The sequence below is a fragment of the Convolutriloba macropyga genome, chromosome 1 (genome assembly GCF_964194025.1).
Source record: "Convolutriloba macropyga chromosome 1, txConMacr16.3, whole genome shotgun sequence".
Taxonomy (NCBI): Eukaryota; Metazoa; Xenacoelomorpha; order Acoela; family Convolutidae; genus Convolutriloba; species Convolutriloba macropyga.
Window position 1 is genome coordinate 56,471,151 of NC_134468.1, and position 17,170 is coordinate 56,488,320.

The window sequence follows — 17,170 nt, forward strand, 5'->3', positions numbered from 1 at the left end:
TTGAGCTGCTGATCAGGTAGGTTACTTCTAAGTGCTTCATTCAATTCTTTGAATTGTATTTCAGGACTTGTCCTGCTATGTTTTTTGATTCACTTTACCTTTTGATAGCGTTTTTCGTTTTACTTAAGTCACGACTTTCACGTTTGACTTCTGACTAAACTTACTGTTTAAACTGAATGGTTTTTAAACCCATTCACTCAATGATTTGTGCATTGATAGTGAAAACAGCCAAGGTCAAAAGTGCAAAATTAAAAGAAACGGGATAAACCGATAAATCCCGGTCATTAAGTCCTTGAGAATTAGGTTCTGAAAGTTCATTAGTGTTTGCTAGCTGACATTGGTATTAAGCTTATTAGTTTTCAATTTAATGCTTGAATTAAGAATAGTTTTGTAATCCGACCTAAGCTGCACGCCGAATTAGAACACTTTTTGACACTGAAAAGAAAATAGAAAAAATTTGGTCAGTTTATCTTTTTCTTTTTCTGTTTCAAGCCCGATGTGCATCGAGCACGTCAACGGCGGCTGTTTTCTGGCAATCTGCCGGCTATGTTTAAAGGTTCATATTCAGTAAATCACTTGTAATCATTACAAATTTTTTCGTGACAATGAAATTGAAGAATTTTAACGAATACTTTTAAACATGAGAAATACAAAACTTAAAGGGAGCCAGCATTTGGAAACATTATGAGTAACCAAACTCTGGCCTGCGTTGTTGAAGACTTGTAAAATCAAAATTAAACAAAAAACACTTCTCGTTGACTTTTCATGATACTTGTTCACCCTTGACTGTTTGATTTTACATAATTTAAAACACTCACGTGCACATTTTAAAATGCCGAAAGTCTGCACTGCCAGAAGTTGCTACTTAGCCAGAAGTTGACTTCGGTTGACTTTGGACATTTTAAAACGTGCGCGTTTCGTGGTTTAAGCATGGTTACGTGACTATGCAGAAGTCACTTCGAAATTCTGACTTAATATCTCGATCTGCTTCGCGGTTCTCGATAAAAGCCAGAAGTTCTTAGTGACTTCAAGCAGAGTCACGTAACCATTACATAAATTGCTCTAAAGCAGAATTTAAACCGCTATTTTGATGCCAAAAATAGTTTCATATTAAATTCTAGTAGTAGTTTATAATAAGCTCTAATTCCATCACTTTAAGCTTCTTGCTACATTGTATCTCCTACCCGGCCAATATGAGGAAAAATTGATTCACCGCCTGTCGGTTGGGAGCAGTTCGACTGACGTATAGTGGGTTGTTTTTTTTGAGATGGTTAAATTTATTTCCTGTCTGCATTAGTACATGACACTGTTAAAGCTCTTGATACAGAAGACATCACAGGTTTAAAGATGAGACATACACCACCAGTGTGATAAAAACCTGTGATCACGATGAGAATTCCACCTTGACCTCGAAAATTGTGGAAAAGGACTGCTGAGAATAAGCTACTGTTAATGCACCTCGGACTAAAATTTATTAAACATAGCTGGCAGATTGTTGTGATAAAACCTCGGACCACAACAAGGTTAGCCTAATTGTTGTGATAAACTTATTAAATAGAGTTGAATGCAGAGGACTGCCATGGACAACATTGAAAGAGCCGTGAATGACATGAAACATGGAAATCCACAATGTGCAAGTGTCCTGGAGCTACTCACCAACGAGGTTTCTGAAATAAAAAAAACAACTGACTTTGAAAGACACCCAAATTGTGCATCTTACAAACTGCGTGAATGAATTATCAGACAGAGTCCTACAATTGGAACGATATAGCCGCAAAGATTGTTTAATCTTTAACAATTTCCCATATGCATCGCATTCGGCGGACAGTATCCAAGAGCAAGTGTTACAGTTTATTAACAACGTATTCAACGCCCATCTCACCCATGCTGGGATCAAAGCCTGTCATTTTCTAAGGAGCGCAATAGCTGGTCAATTTTCGGTTATCATCAAATTTGTCTATTTCGAAGATAAAAACTACATCTGGAGATCTCAGTCGTTGCTCTACGGAATAACTAACAAGTCAAACAACAAATACATTCAAACGAAAGAATGTTTACCCGAGAAAGATAGAGAAGTCCTCAAGTACGCCACGGTAGAGAAAAACCTGAAAGTTTCAACGAACAATTGTGTGGTTAAACTGGAAGTACCTAATGGCCACAGAAAGGACTATATCGAAGTCAAAACGAAACAGGACGTCGATAAGCTAACTAAGTTTGCATCAAAGCGTAAGAACACTCGACTAGTATCTCAACAACCAAGTGCTCCACAACTACCAGCTGACTGTCTCATGCAAGCGACAACAACATTTGCGTCCAATCCACCGCCTATGTCGTTCCACCCTACACAAAGAAGAGGCGTAACGAGACGACGAGAAATAACTCCAAAAGATGATAAGTACTCATCGCTCCTGAATGAATTACGTGACCATGCGGAAAACCCCGATATGTTGAAAGATTATGTGCTTGGTTTGTTGAAAAATTCACCTGACCATAAATCGTGTGCTGTAGATATTGATGATAACCAGGGTTTCATTGTTGAAAATACTTTTCGAGATTAAATACCTATCGGTGCTGCACTTGAACATCAGGTCACTTAAGAAACATCACGAAGAACTAGAGGCACTTTTATTAAGCTTTAATAATACTCCTAGCATTCTCGCACTAACAGAGACTTGGTTAACGGACGCTGACGCACCCTATTGTTTTAAGCTTTCCGGATACAACACCGTTCTAAGTCGAAACCGCAAATCACGTGGTGGTGGTGTGATGATTCAATGTAAAGATGGTTTTGATGTACTGGGAGAGCTAGATATTAATCTAGAGGAAAGCATTGCTGTAAAAGTTTTCCACTAAGGCTTATATTTTGTGCTTATTGTTGTTTACAACCCACCAAGATCGAATAAAATGGAATTCATTGAGCGACTTGATGAAGTTCTTGGTTCATTTCAATCTTTAATGCCAGTAATAATAATGGGTGATATGAATATTGATACTTTGAAAAAAAGCAATGCATCATCAAAGTATTTATCAGCTATAGAGTCAAATGGTTTTGAGATTATACATGGCCAAATAACATTAGTTGGGAATATTTCAAATACTTGATTAGATCACGCTATAGCAAAGGGTTTCAATCATTTAGTTCTCGATATTCTTACTGAACAAAACATTACCGATCACTATCCAATTTTACTAACTTTAAGTCATAATGATTTTAGAAAAACGAATGACACGATATCAAGAGCACGCGATTTATCTTATTTAAATGATAAATATAGAATTCAAGAACTTCAATCGATAGTCGCTAAGCAGTTTCAAACTATTCCATCGGATTTCAACACCTGCCATAAAATTTTCATTGAATTGATTGATAAATTTGCTCCCTATAAAGAATTTAAATCAAATCAATGTTCCAAGCCTAAATACGTAAATAATTATTTGAAGAATCTAATTTCTAAGAGGAACTATTTGCATCGGAAATGGAAACGAACTAGTCGATCATCAGATTTAAGGAATTTTAAAGGGGCGAGATTAAAAGTTGAGAAAGCATTAAAGAAGCTTAAGAGAAATTATTATCGCAAAAGATTTGAACGCTGTATCAATGATCCTAAACAAACATATAAATTATTAAATGAATTGCAAGGAAAATCAGAAAGAAAGCAGATTAAAATTGAACAGATAAAGCTAAGTACTGAAGAGATAGTGCAATCTAAATCAGAAATTGCTAAAATTTTGAATGATTACTTCAGCAATATTGCTGTAGAATTGAATAGGAATCACACCACCACTAACTCGGAGGACGATAGCACGAATTCAGATATAGGCGATCGCTCGGAAGCGAACGAACAGTCTTTTTGTTTATGGCTGTTTCCAACAAAGCCATTAGAAGTCAGAGAGGCGATTGACAACCTCGATAATAAAACTTCTTCGGGTTTAGATGATATATGCAACCTAGTTGTGAAAAGCTGCAGCGAGAGTTTAGCGCCAATTCTAACTGAACTTATAAATAATTCTTTTAAGACGGGTATTTTTCCGACAGACCTAAAACGAGCCCAAGTAATTCCGCTGTATAAAGGGGATAGTAAAGCAGATATTAATAATTATCGACCCATATCATTGCTCATTGTATTTAGTAAAATTTTTGAAAGGATAATGTACAATCGCATCTATCAGTACCTAGAACATTTCCAGCTTCTCTATTCAAAACAATTTGGATTTAGGAAAAAGCATTCAACGATTGATGCGATTGCAGAACTCACTGAGCGGTTGCGAGAGAATTATAAATCAAGAACAGTTACCAGTTCAGTTTTTTTGGACCTAAAGAAAGCTTTCGACACTATTGATCATGGCATCTTAGGGAAGAAATTGACTCGTTACGGAATATGTGGCAATGCTAGAAATTGGATTCTTAGTTTTGTAACCGGTCGCTCGCAACGTACCGTTTGTAATGGTTTTTCATCGGATTGGCGTGAATTAAATTATGGCGTCCCGGAAGGTTCAGTATTAGGACCGCTCCTGTTTCTCATATACGTGAACGACCTCTCGGAAGCTTGTAAAAAAGCGGACGTTTACCAATTTGCCGACGATACGAACGTAAGCGCCCTTGAATGTTCAATTTCGGAATTGAAAGATGACTTAGAATCGTTATCTCGATGGTTACGCGTTAATAAGCTGACACTAAACCTTAAAAAAACATCACAAGTAAATTTCTCGATTACAGGTGCCTCTAGTTCTAATTCTATCTCAAACATTGGTATATCCATAAATGATTCTACTATTAAAATTGATAATTGTTGTCGCTATCTAGGATTATATATTGATTATAAGCTGCAGTTCAGAGATCATATTAATACAGTGGTGGTTAAACTAACGAAGCATAGTGGTATCATTTCAAAGTTGAGACATTATGTACCACGAAGTACTTTAATACGTTATTATGAGGCTAATGTCAAGCCACTTATTCAGTATGGAGTCTTGATATATGGCTGCACAAGTTTTTCAAATCTTTGCGATATCGAAAAATTACAAAGGAAAATTTTCCGACTAATTTTCTTCAAACGGTTTAAGGATAGCATATCTCCTCTTTTGTTGAAACACGGTGTACTTACCGTGCATGAGCTGTACGTTTATGAGCTCTTAAAGTTTGTACTTCGATCAGTGCTATCACTTCATTCAGAATCGTATCTCAATAATATCTTCGCTTTTAAAAATCAAGATGCGTATTTAACCAGGAGATCTTCAACTGGAGTTATGGCTATGCCGGCTGCTAAAAATAAGTTTCAAAGGGTTTCGCTGAAATATCGTGGCGCAAAGCTATTCAATATACTTCGCCAAAATAATGTCGTACCGCAACTATGCATGATGAATAAAGATATATTCAACAACCTTGTTCATAGAATAAAAGACAATTATATGCTTGGCAATACAGAGCTGACAAAGATTATTTTGCAACTATAAAATTAAGCGATCACTATATACCTGTTGCTTTGTTATTTACAATTTTTTTACAATTACAAGGGAATTATGATCTCGTTCGAAATGTATTTTCTGGATAATTTGTCACATCCCTGCAACTCCTGGAAATTCTTTGAAAATAATTGAAAATTATAAGCAAAATTTCGTGCGGTGCCTTCGTAGAAGGCACCGCGACTCGATTTCTGCTGTCAAAAATCACTTTTTTCAATTTCTAAAGACAGTTTTTGTCACTTTTTCCTCCTTCATAGGAACATTTGACAAAACACAACAATTTTTAACTTGCAACGTTGCTCTCTACTGTAAACAAGTTTCAATTCGATGTAGTTAAAGTACTTATCTTCGGGCTCTGGTGGAGCAATAAGTTCGAGCAGTTAAAAGGTTGCTAAAAAAGAAATCATTTACAAAATGGCAAGAATATTAAATTGAAAAAAAAAATAAAAAAAAAATAAATAAGTTTATCCACTCTTACGTTTGTATTACGGGGCACGCTGGAAAGAAGGTCTAAGGACCTCGTTGCGCGTCCTTTCCCAGCCTAAAATAATCTTGAATAAATTTACAATTTGTTTGTTGGATATATCAAATGCTTTTATTTTTCGATGTTTGATTGTGATCTATGTCGTGTTTTGATTATCCTTCTTTGTACATTTGATTTATGGGCCGGGATAAATTAACTCCCTCTCTCTCTCTCTAAAAGCCTAAATTGCCCCGCTGCAATTACGCAGAAACAAAATTATTAAATGTGCTCCGCGTATCTAGTATCATAACAGTGGCATGTGCTGCTCTCATTTGTGTCTATGAACACAACTTAAATGATACCACGTCTGACAATAAATTTATGATTTTTTAGTTTTTGAAGTTAACCAGCTAATGAGGCAAAAAGCATAATTTGATGGCATTGTCTGTTTCAGATCTCATGGTGCAAGATTGCGGACTTATTTGAGTCGCGGTCACCAGTCGAGTGCCATGACAAGGTGCGCAAGATGACAAACAACTCCTTCCGCCAGGGTAGGTGGTCACCGGATGAGGACCTATTGTTGCTCAAAGTTAGTCCACATCTCAAAGTTACTACTGCTACCCCAAATTTTCCGCGTGGAGTCAATTTATTTAGAGGTAGGGGCAAACAGCAGGAAGGAAAATTTATGGGTCGATAATTAATGCTCTAAAGGGTCGTATCGATTAGATAAAGACTAGCGTCGAACCATAAATAGAAACTCAAATACAGCTTTAAGGCATCTTAAAAAGTTCAGCATAACTAAATTTATAATAAATTCTTATTTTAGTGAATTAATTGTATTTTAGAGCATGTTTTGGCCATTAGAGAGCATTATTAAATATTTTTGATTGTAAAATGATGGGCGACCTAAAGCCACTCCTGCTTGTGCGTCGGAATTATGTTGTGGTTATTTTAGGCTGTTGAGAAACACGGGATTGGGAAATGGATGAAGATTCGCCGAGAAGTTCCCCAGAGAACAGACAATCAATGCCGTGAACGATACTTGTTTCAACTGAGTGGACTTTACGTCAAAGAATCTTGGACAAAAGCTGCTGATGAAACCCTGATCGATTTAATGTTAAAACATGGGCCCACTAATGACTGTGCAATAATTGCTGAGAAGACCCTCAAGAAACCAAGGAAAGAGATCTACAGACGGTTTCGGTACCTAGTCGACTCAGAGAAACAAGGGAGAGAAGTGCAACATAGAACTGCTGTGAGGAAAGCTAAAATGACTGGAACTGCCGAGCGTCTGCGAGAACAGTCGATGGCTGATCAAGTCATTGACATGCATAAGAACTTGTTCAGCAAAGAGGCTCAAACTGAAAAGCCTTCGTTAAAGCGAACGAAGCCCGTCAAAAAACCTGCACCATTACTTTCTATTCGAACAAAGTATATGAAACTGGGAGATAAATTGAAGCTACTAGAACCTGATATGATCGATTCGTCATTCCTAAAGTCAGAATTGAAGAAAAATTTACCCAAGTTTATTTACCCGCCAAATTTCCACGGCTCAACAAGACTGGAGAAGATTGAAAATAATCTAGATGAAGCTATATTTCAACGTTGTCTTCCTAAGCACTCAACAACGTTTACGTTGAGTTCATTTTTAGACCGAGAAGTTGTTAAGGAACCAAATGATAGACAAATGGCGGGTCTAATGTCACAACTAATCACTATGCTTAAAATTGACTACCTTGGAGCATGGAATGCTTTGAAATTGAAAAGCAGTCCTGAATTTCGAGAAGCAGTAACATCAGCCGCTCGTGAACGAGCCGAAAACAAAGAGCGCATTTTGAATTCGCAGTTATTTTTGAATAGCGTACGCAAGTCTATCGAAGAAGGAAAACCTATCGTCGAAGAGTGCTTCAAAGAGAAGCTTGATATGTTATACGAGTTGAGAAACGACGAGTCAGTTCAGGAAATGGTGAAAGAGTTTGCCGCTAATACACACTCGCCTCCGAAACCACCTGAAGTCAGAACTCACGTTGTTCAATTCCCGACTTGTGTAGTTTTACCTGTTCCAACTAAGGATGCAATTGATGATGACATGCTTGATGTAGAGTTACCATCGGCGGACCAACTTGATGAGTTTGAAGAGAAAACTGTAGATGAACTAATTGAGTGTCTAGAAGACGAAGAGGCCGGTAACATGAATTTTGACATTTTTACCTCTGATACTGAAAAATCGCCAAATAAACGGCTTCAGATTCTAGCTGAAAGCTTAGAGGAACAATCTGATAATAGCAAACAGCCTTTATTTGCTAAAGTAGATGAAATTGAAAATAACAACTACATTTCCGACTTTTTCAGAGCAAAATATAATGAGTTCGATCAGGATTTAACAGTAAGAGAATTGATCAAACGATTTCCAATCAAAGCGAAGTCATCGGATACATCTGATGATGTTTCGAGGCAGTTTTTTATTGAAAATTATGGAACTGGGATAGTTCCTGGTGAAACAAATCCGTATATTAGAACAATCATTGAGAGCAATTCAACTTTCTCGACTATTATTCAAGGAAATGTAATATTTCAGTTAGTTAACGTCGAAACCAACGCTGGGAAGCGCACATTGGCTGTACCTTTAGGTAGGTTGCCTTTTAATATTAACGACGGCGGTAAATCCATTCATTTAATTCCTGAAGCTGGAAATTCGAAGGTGTTTGAAGTTCCTACATTTGAAAAAATGAACGAATCGAAAAATTTTGTTTACGATTTGCTTGAAAAGTGTAGATCTGAAAAATCGTTGGCTAAAGCTAATTCTTTACTTGAAAGTGCAATAGGACCGACTTTTATTACTAGCGATGAGAAAATAAAAATACAAGAATGGGTGAAAGATATGAAGATAGAAACGAACCCTGTTTATTTGATGGTACCACTAATTTCGCCCAATTGGACCCTTCTTGATATGTGGAAGAAATTAGTGGCCCAATCGCCCAACTTGTTATGCAGAGGTTTGGTTTGTTACAAACACGCGAGGACGAATAGAGCAATGATGAGGCTAGCAAGATCGATGTTCCAAGACAACAGTGAACCGTTCAAATACAAGCAGGCAGAGATCGCGTTTCAGCTGGCAGTTTACTTTAGTAAAGACAACTGTCACCGTACGACATCTACTGTGCACCGGAGATTGTACCAGCCCATCAAAGAGGTGAGAGAAATGGTGTCAAGTGGCAGTGTGTCCCGTGGCAAGGTTATGACTATATTGTTAAATTGATGTTATCAGGTATTAATCGGTTATGAAGGTATAACAAGCGATCTGCACTCTAATGGTTATAACATATACGGTCAAGTTTGATATGGACAGAAGTTCTTTGTTTATATCTGCGAAGCTATAAACTTACCGGAGCTACACTCATTGTGAAGAGTAAACGCACAAAATGCAATTTTACATGATAAACTGCCTGTTATTGAAGCCAATTGTTGTCAACATAATATTGGTGGTTTCTTTTGATTTTCATCAATCGACACATAATCAACAGAAGTTTAATTGATATAATTCTGAACTAACTTACAAGCTTACTTTCAGAGCCAATCCAGTTAAAAGTTTCCAGTTTCCCATAAGCAGCTGTACTTTGAGTCCTACGTGAAATCTGGTTAACTTACCCATAAAGCTGTTGAACTCACAATGCAAAATCTTGTTAATAGCCGCACGGCGATAGCTGGGGCTATTATTGGCCTTCTCTTGGTTTTTACGACTCGGAGAGGAGTATTGGTTTTCTTAAGGTTTTTTTTACCGGAAGTACTATTTGTTCAGACAACGTTTTGACCTAAAAGCGAAAGAGACTAAAATTACCCAGTGAACTATCTTTTCTGAGCGAGAGATGTTTTTTGATCATGCGCTTCGATCAGCGAATGACTTTTATGACAGAATGCAGCATATAGATTACCATTTTAGCCGTTTTTTTGTCCAATTCGCCCAATTTTTTTGGAGTTCAGTTTTTTGTAGAAATAGATTTTACTAGAAGCTGTATTTATATGTGAACCTCTGAAAGTGATACCGCAGTGTTTTTGATAGTCTGATAATGCTTTTTAAATTCTAAATGAGCACTTATTGCCAATTTTTGAATTCATTTTTGTCTTTTTAAAAACCAATTCTTCAATTTTGGATCTTAAAGCGAATTTTCCCCCCAAAGATTAGTGCATATGGCAATTTAACTCTGATGTTTCATGCATTGAATACATCTTTATAACGTGAAGTATTTTTGTTTTATAGAATTTTACGCATGCTTGCCTGATTTTGGCAGTTTTTTGTCCAATTTATATGTTTGTTTTTTGGCTTTCATTACTAAGAAAGGTCTTGGTGTGCACTGTCATGGATGGTAATTTCTTTTTACTAATAATAGATTAGTTTCGCGGCGTTTATTATATGCAATTCAGCAAAATTTTTCATAAGTGCGATATTGAAAAAATTTTTGACATTTTTAATGGAAAAATGTTTTATTGTTTCCAATCTTCGGACCGTTTTTTACATTTTAATCTATACAGGAGGATGGCTACATAATTTTATGCTAAAAAATATGAATCTGTTTCGTCATCGTTTTTTCGTATTTTTTATCAATTTGTTTAATTTTCAAAATTAAGAACAGGTTTTGTTTTTTTGTTTGTTCCTGTCCTTATTCTCAGCATTTTAGCATGAATCATCCTATCAGTTTCTTGAGACCTATAGTTTTAATCAGCTCTGCTTTCATCACTTGTTTAAAAATAAGGGTTATAGACTTTTTCTTAGATTTTTTGTTTGCAATTCATTTCATTTGCCATAATGCGGCACTGAGATTTTGCTTAAAATGCCGTTTAATAATTTTGGCTTGTGTTTAGTTTCTAGGAATAATATTTGGGTCTTAGTTATTTAAAATGTTTTTCGCTTGTATATCTTTTTTTGTCTTTTTGGCAATTAATTTGTAAACTTTCGCTTAATTTGCTGATTGTCAAGTTTTTTTAGCGATTTTTGGCCCATTATCGTTTTATTGAGTTTATTGTCAATTGAAATAAAGCCTCTTGACTGTAGGTGTTTTTTAATGCAAAGGATACAAGCTTCTTTTGCTAGAAAATTGTCTCTTTCCATGCAATTTGACAAAAATTGAGAAACTCTTTCAAAAACCTTTTTCAAAAATTAAGATGTCTGTGAGCTCTTTAAGGCTTGGCTGATGATTTGCGGTTGTATAAACAGTTATCATAGCATGAAACAACAGTTTTTGTTCGTACGTCTAATTGTACTAGAAGAGAAGTACATTGAAATTCGTAATTTTTTGTTTATTTTGCCCAAATTTTCTTGTTTGGTTATGGTTTTTGTTTTTTCTCCATATATGCTTTCTGCATGGAGAGACATTAGGTATCTGAAAAATCGTTTCCGGAATTCTTCCGGCTATGTTTTTTTTATTTCGTCGTCGCGATTTTTGTTACGACCAGATGACGTCACAACCACTTCAAATCTGCTTTTTGTTCATTCGTTCATGCAGTTTCAACTGAAGTGCGTGCGTGACGTCATTTTTGCTCTTAAAGGAGCGAGTTTTTTTGTTCATTCGCGTGATTAACTTTTTGGTCACACTTGACTTACCTCAGTCTCAAAAATGACTTCCTCACTTTGAAATTGACTTTTATTTACTTTAATTCAAAGAGTTAACCTTATCTCTTTGAATTAAAGTAAATAAAAGTCAATTTCAAAGTGAGGAAGTCAAATGGGTGTGTGTCACTCTGATTGAAGGTTATTTGAGAGCGGCTAATAGAAGCAGCAATAACTTATATAAATTTTTTTATCAGAATATAACATTCTCAAAATGAAAAGGCTATCTTCTGTGGTCTGTCTTTCTTTACTGTTTTTTTGAGACTGCAGATCTACAAAGCTACTGCGGGTATTTTCTGGCAATCTGGCAGCTATTTTTTTCAATATGGAGGCATGAGCAAGATTAACAGATTTAAGTGTGACTTAAATTACAGCTGCTTATGGAAAACGGGCCAACTTCCATCTGGATTTCCTCTGGAAGTAAGCTTGTAAGTTTATTCAGAATTATATCAATGAAATTTCTGAAGATTATGCGTCGATTGATATAAAGATCAAAAGAAATGGCAAACGTTATGTTGAATAAAAATATTTTCTGAAACAGGCAGTTTAGCATCTAAAATTGCATTTTGTGTGTTTAATTGTGTCATGGAGTGTATATTGCGGTGCTCTTGGTGTTTTTTTTGTTTCGTCGTCTCAAGCTCTTTTTTCGTTTTTATTGGTTTTTATTGGTTTAAGGCTTAAATTTTCAATGACTTCTTCCTCTCACTTATGGCATTTGCGCGCTCAGCGTAATTCCTTAACCACTCTAGAAAAATCTTCAAGGCCATTTGCGTGATTAGATTTTGGTCATACGTGACTTACCTCACTCAATAAAATTTGACTTTTTCACTTTAAAACTTAATTTCATTTTACCAAAAGTGCTATTGGTTCAGACAACGTTTTGACCTAAAATCGAAAGAGAGTGAAATTGCCGTGTGAATTTTTTTCTCTGAGCGAGAGATGTTTTTTGATCATGCGTTTTGACTTCGAAAAGTATTTTTTGACGTAATACAGCATATAGATTACCATTTTAGCCGTTTTTTGTCCAATTCGCCCAATTTTTTTGTAATTAAATTTTTTGTAGAATTAGATCTTACTAGAAGCTGTATTAAAATATCAACCTCTGAAATCGATACCGCAGTGTTTTTTATAGTCCGATAATGCGTTTTAATTCTAAATGAGCACTTATTCCCAATTTTTTTAATTCATTTTTGCCTTTTTAAAATTCAATTCTTCAATTTTGGATCTAGAAGCGCATTTTTCTCCAAAGATTAGTGCATATGGTAATTTAACTTTGATGTTTCATGCATTGAATGCATCTTTATAACGTGAAGTATTTTTGCTTTATAGAATTGTACGCATGCTTGCCTGATTTTGGCAGTTTTTTGTCCAATTTATATGTTTGTTTTTTTGACTTTTATTACTAAGAAAGGTCTTGGTGTGCACTGTTATGGATGGTAATTTATCTTACTAATAATAGATAAGTTTCGCGGCGTTTAGTATATGCAATTCAGCAAAATTTTTCATAAGTGCAATATTGAAAAAATTTTTGACATTTTTAATGGAAAAATGTTTTATTGTTTCCAATCTTCGAACTTTTTTTTACATTTTATTCTATACAGGAGGATAGCTACATACTTTTATGCTAAAAAAGAAAATGTGAATCTTTTTCGTCTTCGTATTTCTATCCATCTGTTTTTTATTCGTTTTTTTTTTCAATTTGTTTAACTTTCAAAATCAAGAACAGGTTTTGTTTTTTTTGTTTGTTTCTGTCCCTATTCTCAGAATTCTAGCATGTATCAGTCTATCAGTTTCTTGAGACCTATATTTTTAGTCAGCTCTGCTTTCATCAGTTGTTTAAAAATAAGGGTTATAAGGGTTATAGACTTTTTAGATTTTTTTGTTTGCAATTCATTTCATTTGCCATAATGCGGCACTGAGATTTTGCTTAAAATGCCGTTTAATAATTTCGGCTTGTGGTTAGTTTCTAGGAAAAATATTTGGGTTTTAGTTTTTTAAAATGTTTTTTGCTTGTATATCTTTTTTTTGGTCTTTTTGGTGATTAGTTTGTAAATTTTTGCTTACTTTGCTGATTGTCAAGTTTTTTTAGCGATTTTTGGCCCATTATCGTTTTATTGAATTTATTGTCAATTTATTTAAAGCCTCATGACTGTAAGTGTTTTTTAATACAAAGGATGCAAGCTTCTTTTGCTACAAAATGGTCTCTTTCTATGCAATTTGAAAAAATTTGACAAATTAAGGCTTGGCTGATATTTTGCGGTTGTATAACCAGTTATCATAGCATAAAACAACGGTTTTGTGCGTATGTCTACTTTTACTAGATGAGAAGTACATTGAAATTTCCTAATTTTTTGTTTAATTTGCCCAAATTTTCTTTTGTTGTTTGACTTATGGTTTTTGGTTTCTTCTGCATTTATGCTTTCTTCATGGAGAGACATAAGGTATCTGGAAAACCAATTCTTTCGGTGGATATCATTTCAAATCGTTTTCGGAAATTCTTCCGGCTGTTTTTGTATTTCATGGCGAGATTTTCGTTACGACCATATGACGTCACAACCATTTGAAATCTGCTTTTCGTTCATTTGTTCATGCAGTTTCAACTGAAGTGCGTGCGTGACGTCATTTTTTGGTCTTAGTGGAGCGAGTTTTTTGTTCCTTCGCGTGATTAAATTTTTTGTCACACTTGACTTACCTCAGTCTCTAAAATGACTTCCTCACTTTGAAATTGACTTTGATTTACTTTAATTCAAAGATCTATAGTCAAATGGGTTTGTCACTCTGAATGAAGGTTATTTGAGAGCAGCTAATAGAGGCAGCCATAAATTATTTAGATTCTTAATCAGAATATAACATTCTCAAATTGAAAAGGCTATTTTCTGTTGTCTGTTTTTCTCTTTTACTGTTTTTTTGAGACTGCAGATCTACAAAGCAACTGCGGGTATTTTCTGGCACTCTGGCAGCTATGTTTTTTCAATATGGAGGCATGAGCAAGTTGAACAGATTTAACGTGTGACTTAAATTACAGCTGCTTATGGAAAACTGGCCAACTTCCATCTGGATTTCCTCTGGAAGTAAGCCTGTAAGTTTATTCAGAATTATATCAATGAAATTTCTGAAGATTATGCGTCGATTGATATAAAGATCAAAAGAAATAGCCAACGTTATGTTGAATAAAAATATTTTCTGAAACAGGCAGTTTAGCATCTAAAATTGCATTTTGTGTGTTTAATTGTGTCATGGAGTGTATATTGCGGTGCTCTTGGTGTTTTTTTTGTTTCGTCGTCTCACGCTCTTTTTTCGTTTTTATTGGTTTTTATTGGTTTAAGGCTTAAATTTTCAATGACTTCTTCCTCTCACTTATGGCATTTGCGCGCTCAGCGTCATTCCTTAACCACTCTAGAAAAATCTTCAAGGCCATTTGCGTGATTAGATTTTGGTCATACGTGACTTACCTCACTCAATAAAATTTGACTTTTTCACTTTAAAACTTAATTTCATTATACCAAAAGTGCTATTGGTTCAGACAACGTTTTGACCTAAAAGCGAAAGAGAGTGAAATTGCCGTGTGAATTTTTTTTTCTGAGCGAGAGATGTTTTTTGATCATGCGTTTCGACTTCGAAAAGTATTTTTTGACGTAATACAGCATATAGATTACCATTTTAGCCGTTTTTTGTCCAATTCGCCCAATTTTTTGTAATTAAATTTTTTGTAGAATTGGATCTTACTAGAAGCTGTATTAAAATATGAATCTCTGAAATTGATACCGCAGTGTTTTTTATAGTCTGATAATGCGTTTTAATTCTAAATGAGCACTTATTCCCAATTTTTTTAATTCATTTTTGCCTTTTTAAAATTCAATTCTTCAATTTTGGATCTAGAAGCGCATTTTTCTCCAAAGATTAGTGCATATGGTAATTTAACTTTGATGTTTCATGCATTGAATGCATCTTTATAACGTGAAGTATTTTTGCTTTATAGAATTGTACGCATGCTTGCCTGATTTTGGCAGTTTTTTGTCCAATTTATATGTTTGTTTTTTTGACTTTTATTACTAAGAAAGGTCTTGGTGTGCACTGTTATGGATGGTAATTTATTTTTACTAATAATAGATAAGTTTCGCGGCGTTTAGTATATGCAATTCAGCAAAATTTTTCATAAGTGCAATATTGAAAAAATTTTTGACATTTTTAATGGAAAAATGTTTTATTGTTTCCAATCTTCGAACTTTTTTTTACATTTTATTCTATACAGGAGGATAGCTACATAATTTTATGCTAAAAAAGAAAATGTGAATCTTTTTCGTCTTCGTATTTCTATCCATCTGTTTTTTATTCGTTTTTTTTTCAATTTGTTTAACTTTCAAAATCAAGAACAGGTTTTGTTTTTTTAGTTTGTTTCTGTCCCTATTCTCAGCATTCTAGCATGTATCAGTCTATCAGTTTCTTGAGACCTATATTTTTAGTCAGCTCTGCTTTCATCAGTTGTTTAAAAATAAGGGTTATAAGGGTTATAGACTTTTTAGATTTTTTTGTTTGCAATTCATTTCATTTGCCATAATGCGGCACTGAGATTTTGCTTAAAATGCCGTTTAATAATTTCGGCTTGTGGTTAGTTTCTAGGAAAAATATTTGGGTTTTAGTTTTAAATGTTTTTTGCTTGTATATCTTTTTTTTTTGTCTTTTTGGTGATTAATTTGTAAATTTTTGCTTACTTTGCTGATTGTCAAGTTTTTTTAGCGATTTTTGGCCCATTATCGTTTTATTGAATTTTTTGTCAATTGATTTAAATTTCATGACTGTAAGTGTTTTTTAATACAAAGGATACAAGCTTCTTTTGCTACAAAATGGTCTCTTTCTATGCAATTTGAAAAAATTTGACAAATTAAGGCTTGGCTGATATTTTGCGGTTGTATAACCAGTTATCATAGCATAAAACAACGTTTTTGTGCGTATGTCTACTTTTACTAGATGAGAAGTACATTGAAATTTCCTAATTTTTTGTTTAATTTGCCCAAATTTTCTTTTGTTGTTTGACTTATGGTTTTTGGTTTCTTCTGCATTTATGCTTTCTGCATGGAGAGACATAAGGTATCTGGAAAACCAATTCCTTCGGTGGATATCATTTCGAATCGTTTTCGGAAATTCTTCCGGCTGTGTTTGTATTTCATGGCGAGATTTTCGTTACGACCATATGACGTCACAACCATTTGAAATCTGCTTTTCGTTCATTTGTTCATGCAGTTTCAACTGAAGTGCGTGCGTGACGTCATTTTTCGCTCTTAGTGGAGCGAGTTTTTTGTTCCTTCGCGTGATTAAATTTTTAGTCACACTTGACTTACCTCAGTCTCTAAAATGACTTCCTCACTTTGAAATTGACTTTGATTTACTTTAATTCAAAGGTCTATGGTCAAATGGGTGTGTCACTCTGAATGAAGGTTATTTGAGAGCAGCTAATAGAGGCAGCCATAAATTATTTAGATTCTTAATCAGAATATAACATTCTCAAATTGAAAAGACTATTTTCTGTTGTCTGTCTCTCTTTTACTGTTTTTTTGAGACTGCAGATCTACAAAGCAACTGCGGGTATTTTCTGGCACTCTGGCAGCTATGTTTTTTCAATATGGAGGCATGAGCAAGTT

General features: G+C 34.7%; 2 protein-coding genes across 4 annotated transcripts in view; both read left to right on the top strand.

Moving 5' to 3' along the window:
• Nucleotides 1-17,170, top strand: part of LOC142340607 (uncharacterized) — a 93,871-nt gene that overhangs the window by 64,177 nt on the left and 12,524 nt on the right. The window contains exons 6-7 of one of the 2 annotated variants that reach the window (XM_075391298.1): nucleotides 6,381-6,515; nucleotides 6,882-9,161. In XM_075391298.1, coding sequence (XP_075247413.1) covers nucleotides 6,381-6,515; nucleotides 6,882-9,161 — 2,415 coding nt within the window. The remainder of the gene's footprint in view (nucleotides 1-6,380; nucleotides 6,516-6,881; nucleotides 9,162-17,170) is intronic. The other variant, XM_075391306.1, reaches the window with a different exon arrangement.
• Nucleotides 1,529-17,170, top strand: part of LOC142340622 (RUN and FYVE domain-containing protein 2-like) — a 208,602-nt gene continuing 192,960 nt past the window's right edge. Inside the window, exon 1 of one of the 2 annotated variants that reach the window (XM_075391325.1) lies at nucleotides 1,529-1,556. The gene's annotated coding sequence lies outside the window, so the exon portion shown is untranslated. The remainder of the gene's footprint in view (nucleotides 1,557-17,170) is intronic. The other variant, XM_075391318.1, reaches the window with a different exon arrangement.